This window comes from Gambusia affinis, linkage group LG22 (assembly GCF_019740435.1).
Source record: "Gambusia affinis linkage group LG22, SWU_Gaff_1.0, whole genome shotgun sequence".
NCBI lineage: Eukaryota > Metazoa > Chordata > Actinopteri > Cyprinodontiformes > Poeciliidae > Gambusia > Gambusia affinis.
In genome coordinates, this window is record NC_057889.1 from 19,854,564 (window position 1) to 19,873,606 (window position 19,043).

The 19,043-nt window shown below is 39.5% G+C and overlaps 1 protein-coding gene across 2 annotated transcripts in view; it reads right to left on the minus strand.

Annotated features, from left to right (window-relative positions):
• Positions 1 to 1,129: 1,129 nt before the first annotated feature.
• Positions 1,130 to 19,043, minus strand: part of pnocb (prepronociceptin b) — a 29,500-nt gene continuing 11,586 nt past the window's right edge. For both annotated transcript variants that reach the window (XM_044106782.1, XM_044106783.1), the window contains exons 2-3: positions 9,145 to 9,387; positions 1,130 to 2,039 (exon numbers count right to left, since the gene is read on the minus strand). In XM_044106782.1, the coding sequence (XP_043962717.1) occupies positions 1,404 to 2,039; positions 9,145 to 9,387 (879 nt within the window). In that variant the 3' untranslated portion in view covers positions 1,130 to 1,403. The remainder of the gene's footprint in view (positions 2,040 to 9,144; positions 9,388 to 19,043) is intronic.

The window sequence follows — 19,043 nt, forward strand, 5'->3', positions numbered from 1 at the left end:
GTTGTTGTTGATAGTTAACATTGACGAGTCAATTTCCATCCAGAACTACAGAACTAGTTTTTCTTTTAAAGAGATGCAGTGTGAAAGTATTCATCCCCCTTGAGCTTTTGCACATTGTGTCACGACAACCAGAATGTATTCTATCAAGATTTTATATCCCCTTTATGATGCTGTTTGAGACTTTCACTGAATAACTAGATTAATACAGAGATTTAATGATTCACCACGAGTGAAGAATGGTGCAAATGTGGTCAATAAATTAGGCCAAATTTTATTTTTCTATTTTAATAATCAAGATTTGTTGTTGATTTTTTTTAAGTTTTATGGAAACTTTTCAAAAAAAAAAAAAAAAAAAGAAAAAAAAAAGAGAGAAAATCCAAAAACTTTTGGGAAAACAATTTTTTTGTTTGAAAAAAAATTGACGTTGACTATTTTTTCTTTTAGATGATTGTCTATTTTTGTTTGGGCGACAAAATAGACCAAAATTTGTTGGCGTATCTTCAAAACAAAATAAACCAACATTTTGGGGGATTTTTTTTTTCCAAAAATTTGGAAATTATCTATTTCTCTTTTAATATGGCATATGTCTTTGGATCTTTAATGAAATACACATTTCATTAAATTTTTTTTTCCTTTGTTGATCAGGTAAAACTAAAACAAAACACAAAAAGCTTTCTTTTTTTTTCATTTTCAATGTAATGCCTTTCATGGCCTGCCAGTAACTGAATCACTTTGACCAGTTGGCTAAGGTCAATTCTTGCTTTTAAATCCCAAAATAAAATCTTGGGAAATTTTATTTTGGAAAAATTTGCCTACCTGGCCTGAGTCAAAAAGCTTGGAGACCACTGCACTAAATTTTATTAAGGATTATCAGAGTAAAAGGGGAGGAATTGAAATGCATGTCACACCTTTTAGGTTTTTATTTATAAAGATGTTTGAAATCCAGAATTTTCCTTTTTCTGCCGTCGTTTTCCTTCCATTTCACAACTACGAACTGCTCTGTGTTGGTCTAACACAGAATCTCCATGAAATACACAGGAATTTGAGGTATCCTAACAAAATGCGAAGAAAAGTGTAAGGAAGTGTTTCTATGGAGCGTTCTCGGTGGAAAAACTTCACAAGCAGCCAGTTTTCCAATGTCACTTGGACCCTTTTTATTGTATCGACACACAAAAATATATTCAATTGCACTTCTCTAATTCTTTTATTTCACAGAATGGCATGTAAATGTGAGTGTAATAGGAGGGACATCAAAACATTCTCTGTTACTTAGGGACACGAAGAGAGGCGCGGAAGAGATGAGAGTCTGGATGAGAGTCTGTTGTTCTGATCACGTGGACAGTTCCAGTCCGAGGGAGCCGCAGAGAACTAAAAGGTGGGATGAGCTGAGGTAACCCGAGGCTTCACAGTTTGCTTTGCCTCCAGCGCCGGTTCGTGGGGAGGCCGCCGGTACCGGGCCGGCCGCTGCGGCTGCTGCTCCTGTACCGCAGCTGCTGGTTCACGTTCATCCACTTCGGACTGTTCCATTGGCGGGCGGATTTGCGGACGCCGATGAAACCCCCGTAGCGCTTCTGCAGGCCCCTGACTGGGGAGCCGATCAGCTTCCTGTACCCGTGGCGCCCCCTCTGGAAGCCGCCGAAGCGCTTGGATAAGGTGACGCCCTCGGAGCTGGCGTCCCCTCCCAGCTGGCCGTCGCTCTCGGAGCCCCGCTGCCCCCTCTGCTGGGCCTCCTCCTCGGTCAGACTGACATCCAGGCCCCGCAGGCTGCCGCCCTCCTCCGAGGAGCCCAGCAGGGAGGAGTCATACTGGACGCTGCGCTCGTCCCACGGCGTCTCGTCCTGGTCCTGCTCCGGGAGCTGCTGAGCTGCCGCCGTCTCGGCGTTCAGGTCGAGCGGGGTCAGGTCCGGCTCCTCCCCGACTCTCTTGAACAGAGCGCCCCCTTCGGCTAGTGTGGGCTGGTGCGACAGCTTTACGGCGCGTCTGCACACTTCCCATGTTAGCGAAGTGGAGACGTGACCCTCACACTCCAACAGACACACCTGCAGAAGGAACAGGAAGTGGGACTTAGTCCAACAGAGAGATTAACGCGGCAGTATGCAACTTTTCTAATATATATGTATATATATATATATATATATATATTGTTGAAATTGTGACCTTCTGGTGACAGTTTGGTATTCAGACAGATAACCTGTGGGGGAAAAAATTAGCTCCTTCTCCTCCCAGTGATAACTACAACCAACCAATCAGAGCCAGGAAGAGGGTCTTAGTGCTGCCAATATCTCTCGGTGTGGAGCTCCTCTGTTTCTTATGAACGCTACTTTACTCAGCCTTTTATTTAACCCTAATAACAGTAAAGGTTAAATCATTAGAAGAGAGGTTTTGTCTCAAGTTATATCTAAAATATAATTAATCTATGGCTGATCAATTTGAAATATGTTAATTTAGTTGGTATGGACAATGCACATTAATTAACCATCTTGTAAATAAACAAGAATTAGTCAAGAGGGTTCATCTGTTGTCCCTGACAAGGAGTAATTTGTCTCGCCAAAAACAAAGGTTAAACAAAGGAAGGTTAAAATAACTTAAATCCACAAATCAACCAGGTAATAAATTATCTTGTAGTAAAAGCCAATAAAATTTATTATGGTTTTATCTCTTTTTTTTATGGGAGTTTTTCAACCCAACAAATCAAACCAGAGCCCCATTTCTGGTTAATATAATGAAACTTTTTCCACCAAGGCAAATATTTGTCAAACAGACATAGAAAAGACGATGATGTCTTTTATACTGTAAAACAAAGTTGAGAAAGGAAGTAAAAAAGACATCAGAATCCAGAGAAATACTGAAAGATAGTTGGCTAAGTTCTCATTAGCTTACCTACTCAGGACTTTGGTTGTGAAATTTAGGCTAAATGTAGATTTAAAAATGTCACATTTCAACATTTTCCGTACTCAGAAAACATTTGTAGCATAAATGCTAATGCCTACCTAGTGAAATCTCAGTCCTCCCTAAAACTCTTTACTTAGGAAACAATTGTTACTTCACAATTGAAATTTTGTCCCACAATGAATGAACATTCATTGTTCATTCATTGTGTGTTCCACGCATTGTGGAAGTTTTGTAACCTAAGAAATCAAATCATAACCTTATGAATGTCAAACTGCAGTAGAATATGGCTAACGTGTTAGCAAAGAGTTTCAGGTTTTCAGGGAAAAAACAAAGATTTGTTAAAGCTATTAGCTACGCTAAGCTAAATTAGTGTGTGCACACAATCTGGCCCTGGAAAAACAATTTAACTTTTTTAACTTTAAGGTTGGTCGTCTTTAAATATGTCATGTATGCTGTTGGTAGCTTGATGTGTTTGGAATTTTGTTGCTTTTGATAAAATGGCTACCAGGTTTGAGCTAGTTAGCAAAGAGTTGCTAATTGAAGGCCAACAAAATCTCATTGGAGGTCAGGTGTGTTCAACTGCTAAAATCCCATTATTCACTAATCTGGTTTTTAGTTCGCCCTCAATACATATAAAACATAATTTTATCTTGTTGCAAGCTTAACTGGCTGTAGTCATAACATTGGCTTCTTTTATTCATTTAAGCAAAAAAAATAAATAAATAAAACCTCTAAAATAGTAAAAAGATTCACAAGGCTGAGAAGAAGTCTGCTTAGGTGAAGCTTCTCTATGGGTATGTCTACATTATTAATAATAATAATAAATACTTCAATAGGCCTCACAAAGCTTTTCATCTTCATAAATTGTCTTTATGACTAAATATTAAAGTATTTTACACATGTTGTAAAACGATGGCAAGCAATCACGTTTCTTTACGGCCCTGCAGCGGACTACAGCCTGACTGGGCGGCTGCTGCGTTGTTGGGGTTAATGGGCCTTGTTACTGCCACGGTCAGCATATATGGAAAGTTATGCACCAATATGAGATGTCCGTCATTTGACAGGCGTGAAATCTGCGACCACAGAATGACTGACAGCACCAAATTGAAAGACGTCGCAAACTGGCCTGAAGGACAGCAGCTGAATCATTTCCTTTGTCGATACCTATTTATTTCTGATTGACTCTTGGGTTATAATAATGACGTGTTTTTCGCTCTTCAAACGACACCTGTCGTATTTTACAACTTTTTAATATAGCACAGGTATGCTGTGCAGTTTTAATGACTTTCCTGTCAACTCATCATTATTCCTGACTCTTTGATTTCCTGTCAGATTTCTTAAAGGCTCACAGCTTTATTGTTTGGACATGAGATTTTGGTTTGCGTTCTGAATACATTATGAGCCTTTGTCCTGTCGGCAGAAGACTTGGTGCAACTTTTTCGCACACGGTAATTTCAGACAGTCATTTGTTATAATTTCATGTGATACATCCTCACAAAGCAGTGCAGAACAGCTATGGGGAAAATAATGTGGAAGGTAAATAACATTTTGTAAGTTAAATACTTTTTTTATTTGTGTCATTTGCTGCCAGGACCTTCAGATACACACACATACAGAGATGTTACTGTGGTTGTGTTTTTTAATGGTCTTAAGGAAAAAAAAAAAGATTAACTCATTTCATATTTTTCACGTCAGTTCATAGACACAGTAGTTCAGGGGTGTCCAATATGTGGTCCGTGGGCCATTTGTGGCCCGTTGAAATGATTACTTTCAACCCACTGACCACAAGTCAAGAACCATAAGAAAAAATAAAATGGATTACAAGTGTCAAAATATCAATTAATAGAAGAATCATAAAATGTTAATGTTTGTATATGTTATCATTTTAAGAAGAAAAGGGCATAAATATAGCCAATGAGAAAAATAAAGATTCTTTAAACCACAATACAATAAATAAATGTGAAATTTGTGAACCATAAAATCATTTTAGCTCATCAAACTGGATGTAGTCCACTTATAGTTCAGATCTATCAAAACTACTAAAACCTATGATGTTATAATTAGTACTAAAACAAAGTCATGTTACCTTGACCTTTATGAAAAGCAAAATGGTGGAAGCTAATAAGCTAGCTGGATGCCAAGCCAAAACAACTTAAAATTGTAGTAGTTTAAATTTGCTGTACTTCATATTGATTTATGGCACAAAAACCCTATAAAACACACTCAGGTTTGGGGTTATAACATAATAAAATTTGTAAAAGCTCAACGGGTGTGAATACTATCAACCAAACATTGTCAAGGAACATCAAGACCACCAGAGAGAAAATTGCTAATCTCTAGACACTTTAAGAAAAGCATTTTTCTCCCCACCATGTTCTGAACTGTCTCCCTCTGCTTCTCTCCTTTTTACCCAAAACCTGCACTCTCCGAGTTAAAAGTTTAGAGCTTAAGCTGAGAGGCGAATCCCATTTGCTCTTCAAAATCTCGCCCAAAACGAGATAAATTGCCATTGTTATCGGAAGACCTGCTCGCATCACAGGAGCGAGAGAAGAGGGAGTTCCGCTGCGGATCTATCAGCGGAAATTAATTATCCGTCGTAAATTAAATGAGCACACCAAGGGGATTCTCCACGTCAGATCAATGGAGCAATCTAAAAGGAGTTTATGAGTGAGTGGAAATGTGCGTGTTTATGTGTGTGAGAGAGAGACAGAAAAAGAGAGCGAGCATTTAGTTCTTTTTTTATATACATGAGTGGACGCAAAGGCGGTTGTGGAAAACTTTTGGCTGCTGCAGACGTTTAGTAGCTATAAGGGGTTGACCCTCACTTGTACCGGTGTACTACCTACTACCTACAACCAGGGCACAGAGCAACTGCAGCCTTTCGAGTTGAGGTGGGGGGACTTGGAGCAGTAAATCCGTCTGATTAGCTCATTTCACGGTAGACAATTTAACTTTATTGAGAAGGGAACATGCAGGTGCGTTAGCGAGTGCCGTAATTCACCCCTGCATCTGTGCGCGCCTGTTGCCGGGTAAAAGCAGACCTTCGCTCAGATGGAATGCGGTCGTTATTGACAGACCTGTGTTTTCCCTCACTCGTTCAGGTAAAAATGTCTGCTTTCGCACGGCCGAGCAGGAATTACACCTTTTATCGTGTTCGCCGACGACATGACGCCAGGTGGCGAAATGAATTAAAGCGGTTCCGTCTAACAGCAGGTCGGAAGTATCATCTCCGTAGTCGACGAGCACAGGCGTAAAAAGTGTAATCATCAGAACTCAGTCTACTCGCTTGATTTGAACGTTTGGAAACGTTTTCTAATTCTGACGTTTTTTTAGAAGCCCAGATTTGAAGCTGAGTTGAAACCTCCCAACCAGAAACAACCAATCAGAGCCAGGAAGAGGGGCTTAGCGCTGTCAACCATCCTCATGTGCTGTCTGCTAAAAGCAATAAAGGCGGAGAAACAACTCCCAGTTATGGAAAAACCATTTGTCCGCCGTCATCATTGGCTAACCTAAATAGCCTTAGCATTCAAGACCGGCTCTGCTAGCTGCAGGATTACAGAGAGCAAGGGAAGGAAACAAAATAATGATTGACAGTGCTAAGACTGTCCTCCTGGCTCTGATTGGTTGTTTGTAGTTAGCACTCAGAGAAAGTAGAGGAGCTTAATTTTTTTCACAAATGATCTGTCTTACATTACACTGTCACAACATGGAGATATAAAAGAAGTTTTTAATACACATTGCATACTGCAGCTTTTACATGAAAATATCTTTGTTGATGTGTTCTTTTGCCAAAACTCAAGCAGCTCAGTCTTCAGTTCAAATCTAATTGAACAATTTGTTCATTTGCACCTTTGAATTTATTTGTAATATTGCATATGAAAAACCTGTAGAATGTGACAAGGTTGTTTTTTAAATCGATATAGAACAATCGATTGCTAAAATAACTGTTAGTTGCACAACAATGTAACAAGTTTTCCCAGCTGTTTTCTGTTTAGCTGATGACTTTAACATTAGGAGACGGTAGACTCTTAACTTTCTCTAGAAAGAAAAACTCGATTTGCTGAAGTTGGGATCAGATTCTCTGGAAGTTTCAAAGAGCTCAGTTTGACACCTTTCTGCTGCTTTGTTCTCATCTGTAGCGCTTAAAGAACCCCAGGAATCCTGGATAAAGCTTGTCAGAGCTGCTGAAAGTCCTCTAATTAAGACCAACAACAGAGATAATTAGCCCAAGCGTAAACAAAACTTGACATTTACCTTTGAGAATAACATAATTCATTATGTAATAAATAGAAAGGCAGAAGGCGTGTGTGCATACAGTATGTCTCCTCTATCCGTGTGTCTGTCTACTCCGGGAACAAATCAATGGGTCCTGACATTATAACAAACAGCGGCGGCCTCACACACACACACACACACACACACACACACACAGGTTTGCGTGACTATCTTTGTGGGGACTTTGTGGGGACTTCCATTCATTTCTACAGCCTAAACCTTACCCTTATCCTAACCCTAACTATTACATACCTAACCCTAACCAAAACTCAATTCACACCCAAATCTAACCACTGAACCACAAACCAGGCTTCGGTCCCCACAAGGAGAAGTGGGTCCCCACAACATAGTATGTGTCAGAAAAATGGCCCCAAAAGGTATTACAAACAAACGCACGCTTACACACACACACACACCTTCTCTTGGTCTGGGGTGGGAAACAATGGAATTGCTCTGCGGATTCCATCTGGGGCTTGGCTCAATGGGAAGGCGCCTAGCACAATGAGGAGCTGATCAAAAGTGTCAGTCACTGATGTAAGCCCGAGATGATGCTACAGAGGAGCAGTCAATTACATAGTTCTATTACAACTCCATAAAGGTCCCAGCTGTCTTTCCGCGCATCATTATCAGCTAAATTAGCCGTCCTGCCGTTATCCATGGACGCCCACGGACTATTTTTATCCCCGCTGACGTCCTCGGACTGTTTGGAAAGCCGAGTTGGAAGTTCTGGGTTTGAGAGAAGGAGGAGGGAATCTGTTCCTCCCGGTTGAGAGACTGGAGTTTTAACGTTGGTCACGAAGTGTTGCGCAAGTGCCGTTCATGCTTTGCAATATCCAAAGTCAGAATGAAATAATTTGATTTTTTTTTTTTTTTTCCAGCTAAAGCCACGTCTCTCCGGTTTTCTAACTGTTTGGTCTTATGCAATAATTGTCTGACAATAGGTAAACCACTGTGCAACAGCTGCTGTTGGTTTTCATATATATGGGTTTGCATCATTACTGCTCTCTACAGGCAATAATACTTGTAGTTAAAAAAAAAAAAAAAAAAAAAAAAACTTGGGTCAAATATTTGATTCTAATGAAATGGATCGGTACGAACAGCCTCGTCACGCTAAGAAATTTTGGTGGACAATAAAATTTACTGCGATAAATCATATTGACATGGGATAATAGTGCAAGTTTGCCCTCTCAAACACGAATGAACTTACATTTTGTACAGAACACTCCACATTGGAGCTAGAAGACATTTTATTTGTCCGAAATAAAATAAAATCCGGCAACCAAAAACAAATCAACAAAACAGAAATAAACGCCTCACACAACCGAGAACATAAATAAAATGGATTATGGCGTCTCTGTAAACAAGATATTAATCATCACAATGGAAATGATCAAGCTAATTTCAATAACATGCCATTAATTGATTAGATGATTATTGCTTATTGTGATGAGCTTAGGTATGAAATTGAATTCTTACAGTATGTTTTAATGGTGTTAATTAAAAAGAATCTTATGTCAAAAATGCATAGCATTGCTTCCATTTTAAACTAAAACAGTAGTGATTTCCACTGCTGCTAAAATAATTTGGCAACATTTTTAAGTGATAGTAATGCTACCTTTATTTGTTGATATTTTGTAGTTTAGAGAGAGTATTTAAATGTTTATTGTTCTAAATGACATTTATTTTTCCAGCTCTGTTCTTTAAAAGGGATATAGTGTAACAAGCTGGTTTATTTTTTATGTTTTCTGCTCCTGTAGCTAGCCTGCAGTCTGCTGCTTTACGGTACAGCTGGTTGTTTCCTGAACAACTGACACAAAATAGGCCTAAAATGATGGCCTGAGTTATTTTTCACAACCTAATTCATCTTTTGGCAAAAAATGACACAGGCCATTATTTTTGGGAGGTGATGACATGTGCGCTGCAATTTAGACCCACTAAAAAAAGAAAAAAAACAAAGCCAGCCACCCATATACTCACTATGGTATCGAAGGCTTCTTCCAGCTGTTGCTGCTGTAAGAGCAGCCCACAGGCCACGCATTCCCCCTGACAGTCACAGCGCGCGGGGGTGAAGAAACATCCCAGCAGAACCACCAGGCACCACACGGGGATCTTCATGCTCAGCACGCAGGCGGGAAGGCAGGGACGGACCAGAGCCCAGCAGAGATCACAGTCAGCAGCTGGAGAATCTGGGAGGCAATGCCGCTGGGATCTGGCTCCAGCCTACAAGGAGAGAAGTGCACCAGAGTGACAGCAATATTGCATCAATTCCATTTCTTTCTTTTTTTTTTTTTTTTAACCCCCAACAGATAATTAACTGGATTTGTGTGGTCAGTTGAAAGCGTTGGTGGTGGAAGAGTGTTCAGCCACCATCAGCAGATGGACGTGGTGGGTGGGGATTGAGAGAGAGCACAACCTCAAGCAATTTTAGATGGGCAAATTCCAGTGGGCAGGAATCGTCCTCTGCTCCAGGGGTTGCTTCACAAATTGGACTTTTCTTTTTTTCCGATTGCAGAGGTTGGGGATTTGTTGCCGTTTATAAGTGGCTGCAGGGATTATCTGGATCATCACCCGAGGCAACACGAATCGACACACAGTTGTTTTCAGTCTGTCTGATAGACAACATACAGATGATGGCGCATATGAGTTTTTAAAAAGTTCTGATATAACAATAGAGCTATGTTTAAAGCTTCATTATGTAACTTTAAAAATATATTAAGATATATACAGTACAGACCAAAAGTTTGGACACACACTTTTGGTCTGTACTGTATATTTTCTACTCATTTGTTGAAACTGTCACTACATCCTGGCAGTATAGTACAAGACAGATAATCTGTCAAAATGAACAAAAAAACCCCAAACAAACAAACCAAGCTCCTCTGCCTTTTCCCAGCGCTAACTAAAAACAACCAATCAGAGCCAGGAGGCGGGTCTTAGCACTGTCAATTATTTGTGCTCTCTGCTAGCCACAACGTCTTCCCGATAGCACAGTCTGCTAGGAATGTTATGGCTAGTTAGCATAGCCAACCCCAACAACTGTTCAACCCCGGATGAACAGTTTTCCTGGAACGTTAAGTTATCTCCACCATTAGCATATTTAGCATGTACATGAAGTTGTTTGGCAGCTAGAGGAGAATTTGGCTCTGATTAGTTCTTTTAGACAGGGAGCGGTTTATTTCGAGGAGCTACATTTTTTTCAGAGCTTGTTTCATGACATGCTGCCACAATATGGTTACACTTTTAACTAAAATATGTTTTTTTTTAATTCTTTAAAAGTTACTAACTGCAGCTGTAAGTCATTATTTTTAAAAGATGTGAGATTCAGCTGGAAGGGTGAGCGAATAAATTTGAGAGTCCTCTGATGTGTGACTGGCGTTAACCGAGTGAACCAGGTGCACAGGATTGACCTTCATTCCCCGACCCACATCTATTCTGTGGCTCCCCTCCATATCAGCCGATAACACGGAGATGATGAAGGAAAACAGCCTCTCAGAACATCACAGATTGCCTGTGCTCGCCGGCTGCTCTACCTCAGAAGAAACATTTTTTGTTGCATCTGCAGGCCTGCAAATCTAAAACACAGCCGTCGTCCCGGCAGGAAGGAACTAAATGAGGTAAAGAGAAATTAGAGATTTTTTTTGTTGTATTTTGCAAATACTTCAATGCCAACTGATGGAAGGATGTAAAGGTAGCAGAAAGAAGCAGCAAATCACATTTTTGTGAACATGATGAAAACAACCACGGGTGTTTTTTACCTGACAAACATTAATTGCGGTTTTATGTATTTCTTTTAGTCATTACCATTTATATATTAGGATCTGTGATATATATATATATATATATATATATATATATATATATATATATATATATATATATATATATATATATATATATATATATAATTGATACATGATACACTTTAGTTTAAAGGGTTTATATTAAATACATTTTTATGTGCAAAGGTTGATATGTAATTTCAACATTGATGTCACAACCATTCCTTGGTGGATTGTCACTAATCTCCACATTAAAGAAAATAACTCAACAAAAAGAAATTCCCATTCGAGAATAGTTCAGATGAACTTTGGCTTCTACACTGTAGCACCATTAAGTAACATCTCATTGCACCAATTTTACAAAATGATCTATTGTTATAGTTAGTTTTTTTGATTGCTTCAACTTCCTGTTGATGTAATTTCATCTTGTTTATTTTGTATCCACACCTGTTGCAGAAGACCTGGCATCAAGTCCTCAGTGTTCGTTTTCCAAAGTTTTCTCTAAACGTAGATTAATTGATAATTATGTTCCTCTAAACTGCCTCAATTCCAATGTTGGGAAACGGCAAAATGTAGATGTACTGTAACCCTGACCTGAATTGTCTTGTTATATCATTATCTAATATACCATCAATTGTTTTATTGGATAACAACATATTGCATTGTTATCGTACATTGATATTGTTATTGTGAAAAAATGATTGTGATAAGAGTTTATCTTGACATATTGCCACAGATTCCAGTTAATGATGTTTTAAAACTTCTGAAATTGTCTGTATTGTCAGCATTGCTACTGTTGCACAGCTTGTTACATAATATCAATCAAAAATATGATTTGTTACTGTGTGCTTATGGGGCTCTGATTGCTGTGCCATGAAGTCACAGCTACACAGTTTACAAAAATCGATGGCAACAAAGTAATAAGCTGCAAAGGATGAAAAATAGCCATTTGGCTAATTCTGGCACATTTACAGAAATGTCAATTAATATGCATTGTCCCTACCAAAAATAAATACTTTTTTTTTTTTTTACCATCACTTTTATTAAAAAGTATCAAGTTAAAATTTTAAGTCAATATCGGCCACCTCTACTGGTCAGGATGTAGTCAAGTCCGAGCTGTCCGGATTTTATTATTTATTCATATGAGTTGAATAAGGCGTGTAAAAGCAACGAGTAAATACGGTTGAAAGAAGAAACTGTTCACACAAAAACCTCTATGAATCTCTAAATGGGAGCAAAATGTCAAAGTATGCTAACCAAGGCTAACTCCACATATTTTTTTAGACTAAACTTTGAAAGTACATACAGAGTAAAGTATATCTCTTAACTGATTTGGCACAACCACTTTCTTAACCGCAGTAGCTAAAAACACATTTTATCAATTTTTTTGTACGGCTAAGTCCTCAATTTTTGTTCCCATAAAAGTAAAGACTTTCACGAAAACGGTCACGTCCTTGAGGACTCCTGCCAGAAACAAGAGGCACTTGACGCTTAGCCAGGAAAGACTTTGTGCCTCGCTGGAACCAATTTTCCAAGCGAGAGCGTGTTCTTTAAACCTGCCTTCAGGTAAATACTGACTGCAGCAGTTTGTTGGAAAAGCTCAATGTTTGTTATACCTGTAAAGTCAAAGGACTGTGGAGGAAGAAAGACTTCATTCTCTGCATTCAAAGGAACCTCGCTACGTGAAAAGTTTGTGTGAGAAATAGTTCATCAGAAATATCACATCGTGATCAGTCACAGTGAGTCTGTATTGATAACAGTGAAGGGGGACCTTTGAGAATAAACTGCACTGCTGCTGTATTGATGAGTGCGCTGAGGTAAAAACGGATGAGCAGGTAAAAACTAGCACACCGTGACCACTTCCACTTCGTCACGTTACCACTTGAAGTCAGCGGCGTGTGAGACGGGTCGGGCACGGCTCCGGCAAATTTCCAAACTTCTTTATGGGAAATCATTAAGGGAAACCTGTTTGCTTGCTTCCCTGAAATGTTTTGTGTGACAATTGTTTACCCGCCTGCTGACAAAGTCTAGTTGATATTGTCATGTTCTCGCTTAAGTGGCCCTTTCTAAGTTAAACAAATGAGCACAGGCCCAGCGTGGGCGACGAATGCACTCCGGTGTTACAAAGACGCAGCATTCACACATTAATAATAATTCCACTGAAGTATTTTAATATGAGGTGACATTTCAAGCTTCTATCGAGATGCTTTTGTCAACACCATTATTAATAAACAAAGTCATACAATATTCATAGTAATTAGATAAAAGGCGTCTGTAAAATTGCCTGCATGCATTTAAGCATTGGCTTACAGCAAGGCATTGTGTTTCCAGTCTTTTTAGTGTCCATCCTGTCCTCTGGGGAAATAACCTAAACAAGTCATCAAAATATGAAGAATTTCCCAATCACAAACTGATTCTTGTTCAGCAGAAGCTCGAGATACAAGTTTAATTCATCGCATAAGTCAATCTGCTTGTATTTCAAACGTATTTTCTCTGTTTAAGTTAATTAAAATAATTTTAATCTATCCCAGCCCTGTAAGATATGACCAAACCACTCTAAAATGACAAAAAAAAACACAGTTTTATTAACAAATAACACAAGCCAATCTCCTCGTGGATACTTTGTTTGTAGCTTTGAAGGAATCGTGGTCACCTTGGCCATTTTGATAATTCTCACACAATGCTCATGTTTTTGTATTATCTCCTGCTTCAGTTCGATAGACGTCATCATTTTCTTCTTTTCTCCTCTTTCCTTTGCACTCACTTTCTTCAGGCGCGTGACGCCACACGCAAGACGTTAAGCAGACATTAAAAAACAACCAGAATATATTCTTTCAGCGTCACACTGAAACTCTGTCATAGGAAATAGCTTTACAGTACAAGGCAATTTAAAAAAAAAAAAAACACTGCAAAAATAATCTGGAAAAATTAACTTTCTAAGACATAATTGTCTTCTTATTTTTAATTTCACATATATTGTTACATTGACTCGCATGGACGCAGGAAGCTCTATTAGCTTGCTGGTTTGTTTTGTGAGGAAGCCACATCATACAGAGCCATAATGGAAAATCCCTTCAGTGTTCTGGATCAATAGACATCCATCCTCAACAGTGATCCAAATGTAATGATCTGTATTGACGCGGTGCATGTTAAAGTGACACCGCTTTACTGATCTTTATTATATATCTCACTTACATCTGTTTGCACACCTTTTACCCATAAACTATGACACACTTAACCCCATCACTGTGCAGTAATTTCTCCCGTAAGCTGAGAGTGGCCTGTGATTATTGCCCAAACGGGGCATGTTAAATTCAGAGTACACACATTTGAGTATGTTTACAACACGACGGTACAACTGCAGAAGTCCCATGCTGGCTGTGATGAAGGCTTTAATTTTTGTGTTTTTATTTTGTCAAAAAAATGCCAGCAGGTACAGATTACGCTCAGCCAAGTTTAAATGTGCGCAGAGCCAAAGAATAAGCCTGAGATTATCTTTCTCTGGCTACACTTTGTGTCTTTGTGAATTAGTGTATGTTAAATAAAAATCACAGTTATAACAGCTGGAGATTTTACACTATTTACACTAATGCTATGTTTGAAATGTGCTAAGAAGTAGAAGCTTGTTAAATCAGGTTGGTGGATCCATATTGTTTAGTCTTTGAACAGTAGTCTTGACTATGACGTGGTTTCCTCATCTGAAACCCCCTTTTCAAACTGGGTGATGTTTGGACATTACTTTATTCCTAAGACTATTCCACAGATTTACTCCGCAAGACAAAATGTTTTTAGTAAAGAGCTGGAGCTGAAGGAAAACCTGTTCACTTAATGAAAGTGTAGAACAAAAAGCCACTGGGAAAGCAGTAAGACTGACTGGACATGGGAGTACAAGGAGTTGTAAGTGAACAGCAGGAAGATTTTCACGGTTGATGTTGGGAGCATGTTGGGGTAACATTAGTTCTTTGTTGATTTTTTATTTGTTTTTTAATATATATATTTTTTTGAAAAACGTTTGGACAACTGTCCTTCCCTTGTCATGGACGCTGTCCAGATTGGATGATTCTTGCTTTTAACATTTTCACTTTCGGACAGATGCATAGAAGTGGCAACTTTGTTGTTTTTAAAAACTGGGATCCCCAGATTAGAACCCTGTAAACTCAAATATTACCTGAACTTTGATGCCCAAAGACCAGAAGATTTGAAGCTTCATGGATGCAGAGCAGGACCACAGAGCAGCAAGAAGACGGAGGAAGTTCAAACCATCTCTTCCATCAGTCTCGATGACCTTAGATCATATCTACAGCTCTACTGTCGCTCTGCCCTGGATTCTAACTGTACTACAAGACAGATATTTAAACAGAAGCAGCAAAAGCAGATGAGATGGATTAGATATGCTTGTCAACAACTGAGAGTGTCATCCAAGACATGTTACTGTAAGCCCCTACTCCGTTAAGTCTAATTTTAACCAGTTAATATCTGGCTTGGTTCTAGCAAAGTTGGGTGTCTCCATTGGTGGGGTTTTCCTCACTACGTGGGTGAATCTTGAGCATGCAGGAGCTGTGGTCGATGCTACAATTGTGCCATTTTGTACCAGTGGGCGGCCAGTTTTTCCAAAATCTCTTGGTATATTTGTATGTTGCGGGTTGCCCTGTCAAGTTGATGCTGTACGCACTCTACCAAAAGTATCACCATCTCTCATCCAGTGACGTAAATCCAACCAGAAAAAGCAGTCTCCCAATCAGATGCACAAAACTCAGCTTGGACCACCGTGAGGTGGTTCCAAAAATCGGAAAGAAACCGTGCTGGATCTGCTGAGACAAAACTCACTGGGGCTAACTGAGGGAGAACCGGTAAAGCCAAGCCTGTGGATGAGGGGCTGTAGAAAATTATCTCTGCTGCCCAGAAGTTGAGCTGTTAGCATGTCAGTCAAGTAACAGTATTCATTCAGATACCTCTTCAGGTTTGTTAACCAGAGTGACAGCTACAGGAGATCCTTCCTACAGACAGCATCACCATCCACGACTCTGAAGATATTTGGATAACATTGACAATTAATTCCCCTTTTTGGTACTTAAAGTATTTTTTAATTGAATCGAGTCAAAAAAGAACAAAATTTAAGGCTGAACACAATAAATCAACCAAACCTTGATTGCCGAGATAAACCCGAACCTCTATATTTTTTGCCTTGTTGATTCACAAAAAATATATATTTGATGTCCTTCAGAATAATATATTTTTTCTTTGCAGGCATTCAGCGGTGTCAAAACCATCATTGTGTTATTTTAAAGCCGCTCTTTGGCTTCCTTCACCCCTCCATTCAAACACCACATCCCACTTTAGCTGCCCATTATCTCAGATCAATGCACTCTCCACCAGTGATTACACGGCGCGTCGACATAAAACACTCACCAATCTCTGCATATAAAGATAAACCAAGTGTCTCTAATGGCTCAGCGAGATGTTATTGGTAGAGCAGAAATTCTAATCATCTCTCCCTCCTAGAAAGTGACCACGTCGTCGTGGCTTGGTTCTGGACTTTCATTAAGGTTGGTTAAGATTACTAATGGAAGAAACTGGAATCTTTCGGAAGACGTTACACAAGAGGAAAGGGTCCCGTTATAATACCAAATGTTTCAAACAAGAGGGAGAAACATTGGGTGGGTGGGCTGAAGGAAGAGGAGTAGAAGGAGGTAAGGAAGAGAGTGAGGAGGAGGGAGAAGGGGAGAGACAGACACATAGGGACCTCTGGGTTATCTGTGCATTAACAGACTCCTCTTTGCTTTTCAGCTCTATGCAGACAACTAATGGATGAGATAGAGAGCGTCAGGGCTTTGTCAGGATCGAGCACCGGGCTTTTCTTCTCCACCACTCACAGTCGTGACACTCTGGCGCCCTCGACGCCCTTCACCGGAGCTTCTAATTTGGCCTTATTAATTCCCACCAAGTTTGTTCTCGATCCGCATAAATAGCAAATCTCACCCATTCATCTTTTTTTTTTTTTTTCTTTTTTTTTTCTTTTTAGGAAAATAAAAGCAGAGGCATTGTGAGACGTCCTCAATCTACTAGCAAGACAACAAGACAGTAGTAAGGGGGAAAAAATTGATACACCGCCTTCCTGTTTCTGTGAAACAAAAGCCTGGATAGGGAAGAAGTATTTTTCAAAGTATGTATTAGGCAAAAAACACATTTTAATCTGTTTTTTCTCCAATACAATACAGTCCATAAGGGTAGAGTTAGATAAGGACTTCTAAAAAGTTTAATGGACCTTCTCTGCTCAGTTTCCACTCAAAGAAAAGATATATAATACCTCCCTTTTCTGACTGCCGGAGCGTCCCTTTGAAAGACCATAAACCAACGGTATCAGACATTTCTGCTTCCGCGTTATTATCCTCTCCGACAAAAAATGGACCCAGTTAATAAAACCAAATGCATAAGAGCAGTGGCCCTTTTGTGACGGCCTCCTTGCTAATTCAACAGAAAGAACATTTCTTTTGAAAACATAACATTTTCAAGGCCTTTGTTAACTCTAATGGAAGTACGCGACCATCCGCTTGTTTCAGAGAGATGCAGGTAAAAGCATTCTTCTCCACGAGATGGAGGGACGCGTCTAAAAACAGCGTCGCATCCGGCACTTCATTAAAGTCCATTTTCCCTTCGCTTTCATGCCGGCATTCATTAAGGAGGACAAGGTCGCTTCGGCGGGGGCACGATGATGGAGATCTGTTTTCAAGAGCCACCCTTCGGGCAGCGCGCTCCCAAGCTGCCGGACGGATGATGTCGTCTTCGCCTCCACAGGAAAAGGCCCCTTTGTTCGCCCAAAGATCCCACTTTTGTCCCACTGCCGTCCCTCAAAGATTAGCCCCTCGCGTCCATCCCAACACTCTTGCTGTCAGACAGATTATGCAAATGAGGTAAAGGTTGAAGAGTGAAACGGCATGCAAATTTATAGCAAGAGTGGCCGATATTTATTTGTGAGCGGCAATATCAAGATGGAGGGCTGAATCATTATTGCAAATAAAGCAGAGATGAGAGTTGGGAGGTTCATGACTCAAAACTGTTAAACGGATTATTATTAAATTCAGGGAAAACTTCTGGTTAGGAGCTCCTGGCTTGAATAATAGGTCAAGTTTTGGCACATCAATAAAGTATTTAAATGTTCGCTATTATTGATTACTGATAATTTATCTCATCATATTTTGTTTGGTGTAAAGAGATGGCATTCAAGTGATCTGGAATTATCTGTGCCCTCTTGTGTGAGGATGGTCTATATAAAGCATTAAGCCATTCTAAAGGGTAAAACCAAACAATAGTGATTGGTTTTGTTCTCTTCCTACTTATGGAAGTACCTTCAACTAAAGTCCAATCATCTCTTCTGTTTAAGCTAGTCTTATCAAGCTGCAAAACCAGCTAACCCTTTGAGTCAGACGTTGTCACCACCTTGTTTGGCAAATCAGAGGAGTGGGCTGACTTCTCATTCCATTCAGTAAACACACAAAGGTTTTAACAGGTTAAGTCCCTGCTTGAAGTGTTATAAAAGCAGGCTAGTGAGTCAGATGTTATTATCAGTAGTATTGTACCTGCTGTAAATATCTTAATAATATTGTACCATCTACAATAAATGTACTATGCTTGACAACAAAACATTGTTGCTGTTTATATGCTTGTTCAGAAAAGAAATCCTTCAAGGAAGAGTTAAAAACAAATCATTTCTGACTCAAAAACAAATCATTCCTGACTCAAAGACAAATCATTCCTGACTCAGGGCACTCAAAATCAGTCCTCAAGCGACGCTGTCCTGCAACATTTAGATACATTCCATCTTCATCACATCTTGACCAAATTACTGACTCGCTACCAGGCCTCTGCAGAGTTGAATGCTGATGGAAACCATAGCCATTTGATTCTGGTGTTCATGAGGTACACCTCAACTTCATGAGATTTACCTCATGAAGTTGCAGCATAATATCTCTCAAGGACTAAACTTGGGCACCAAGTTCTAAACCAGGTAATCAAGATTTTCAGTCTAAGGCTATAGTCTGATGTAGTCCAAGGCATTATATGTTTTGTTATTTTAAGCGATTCACTTTGTTTAAAAAC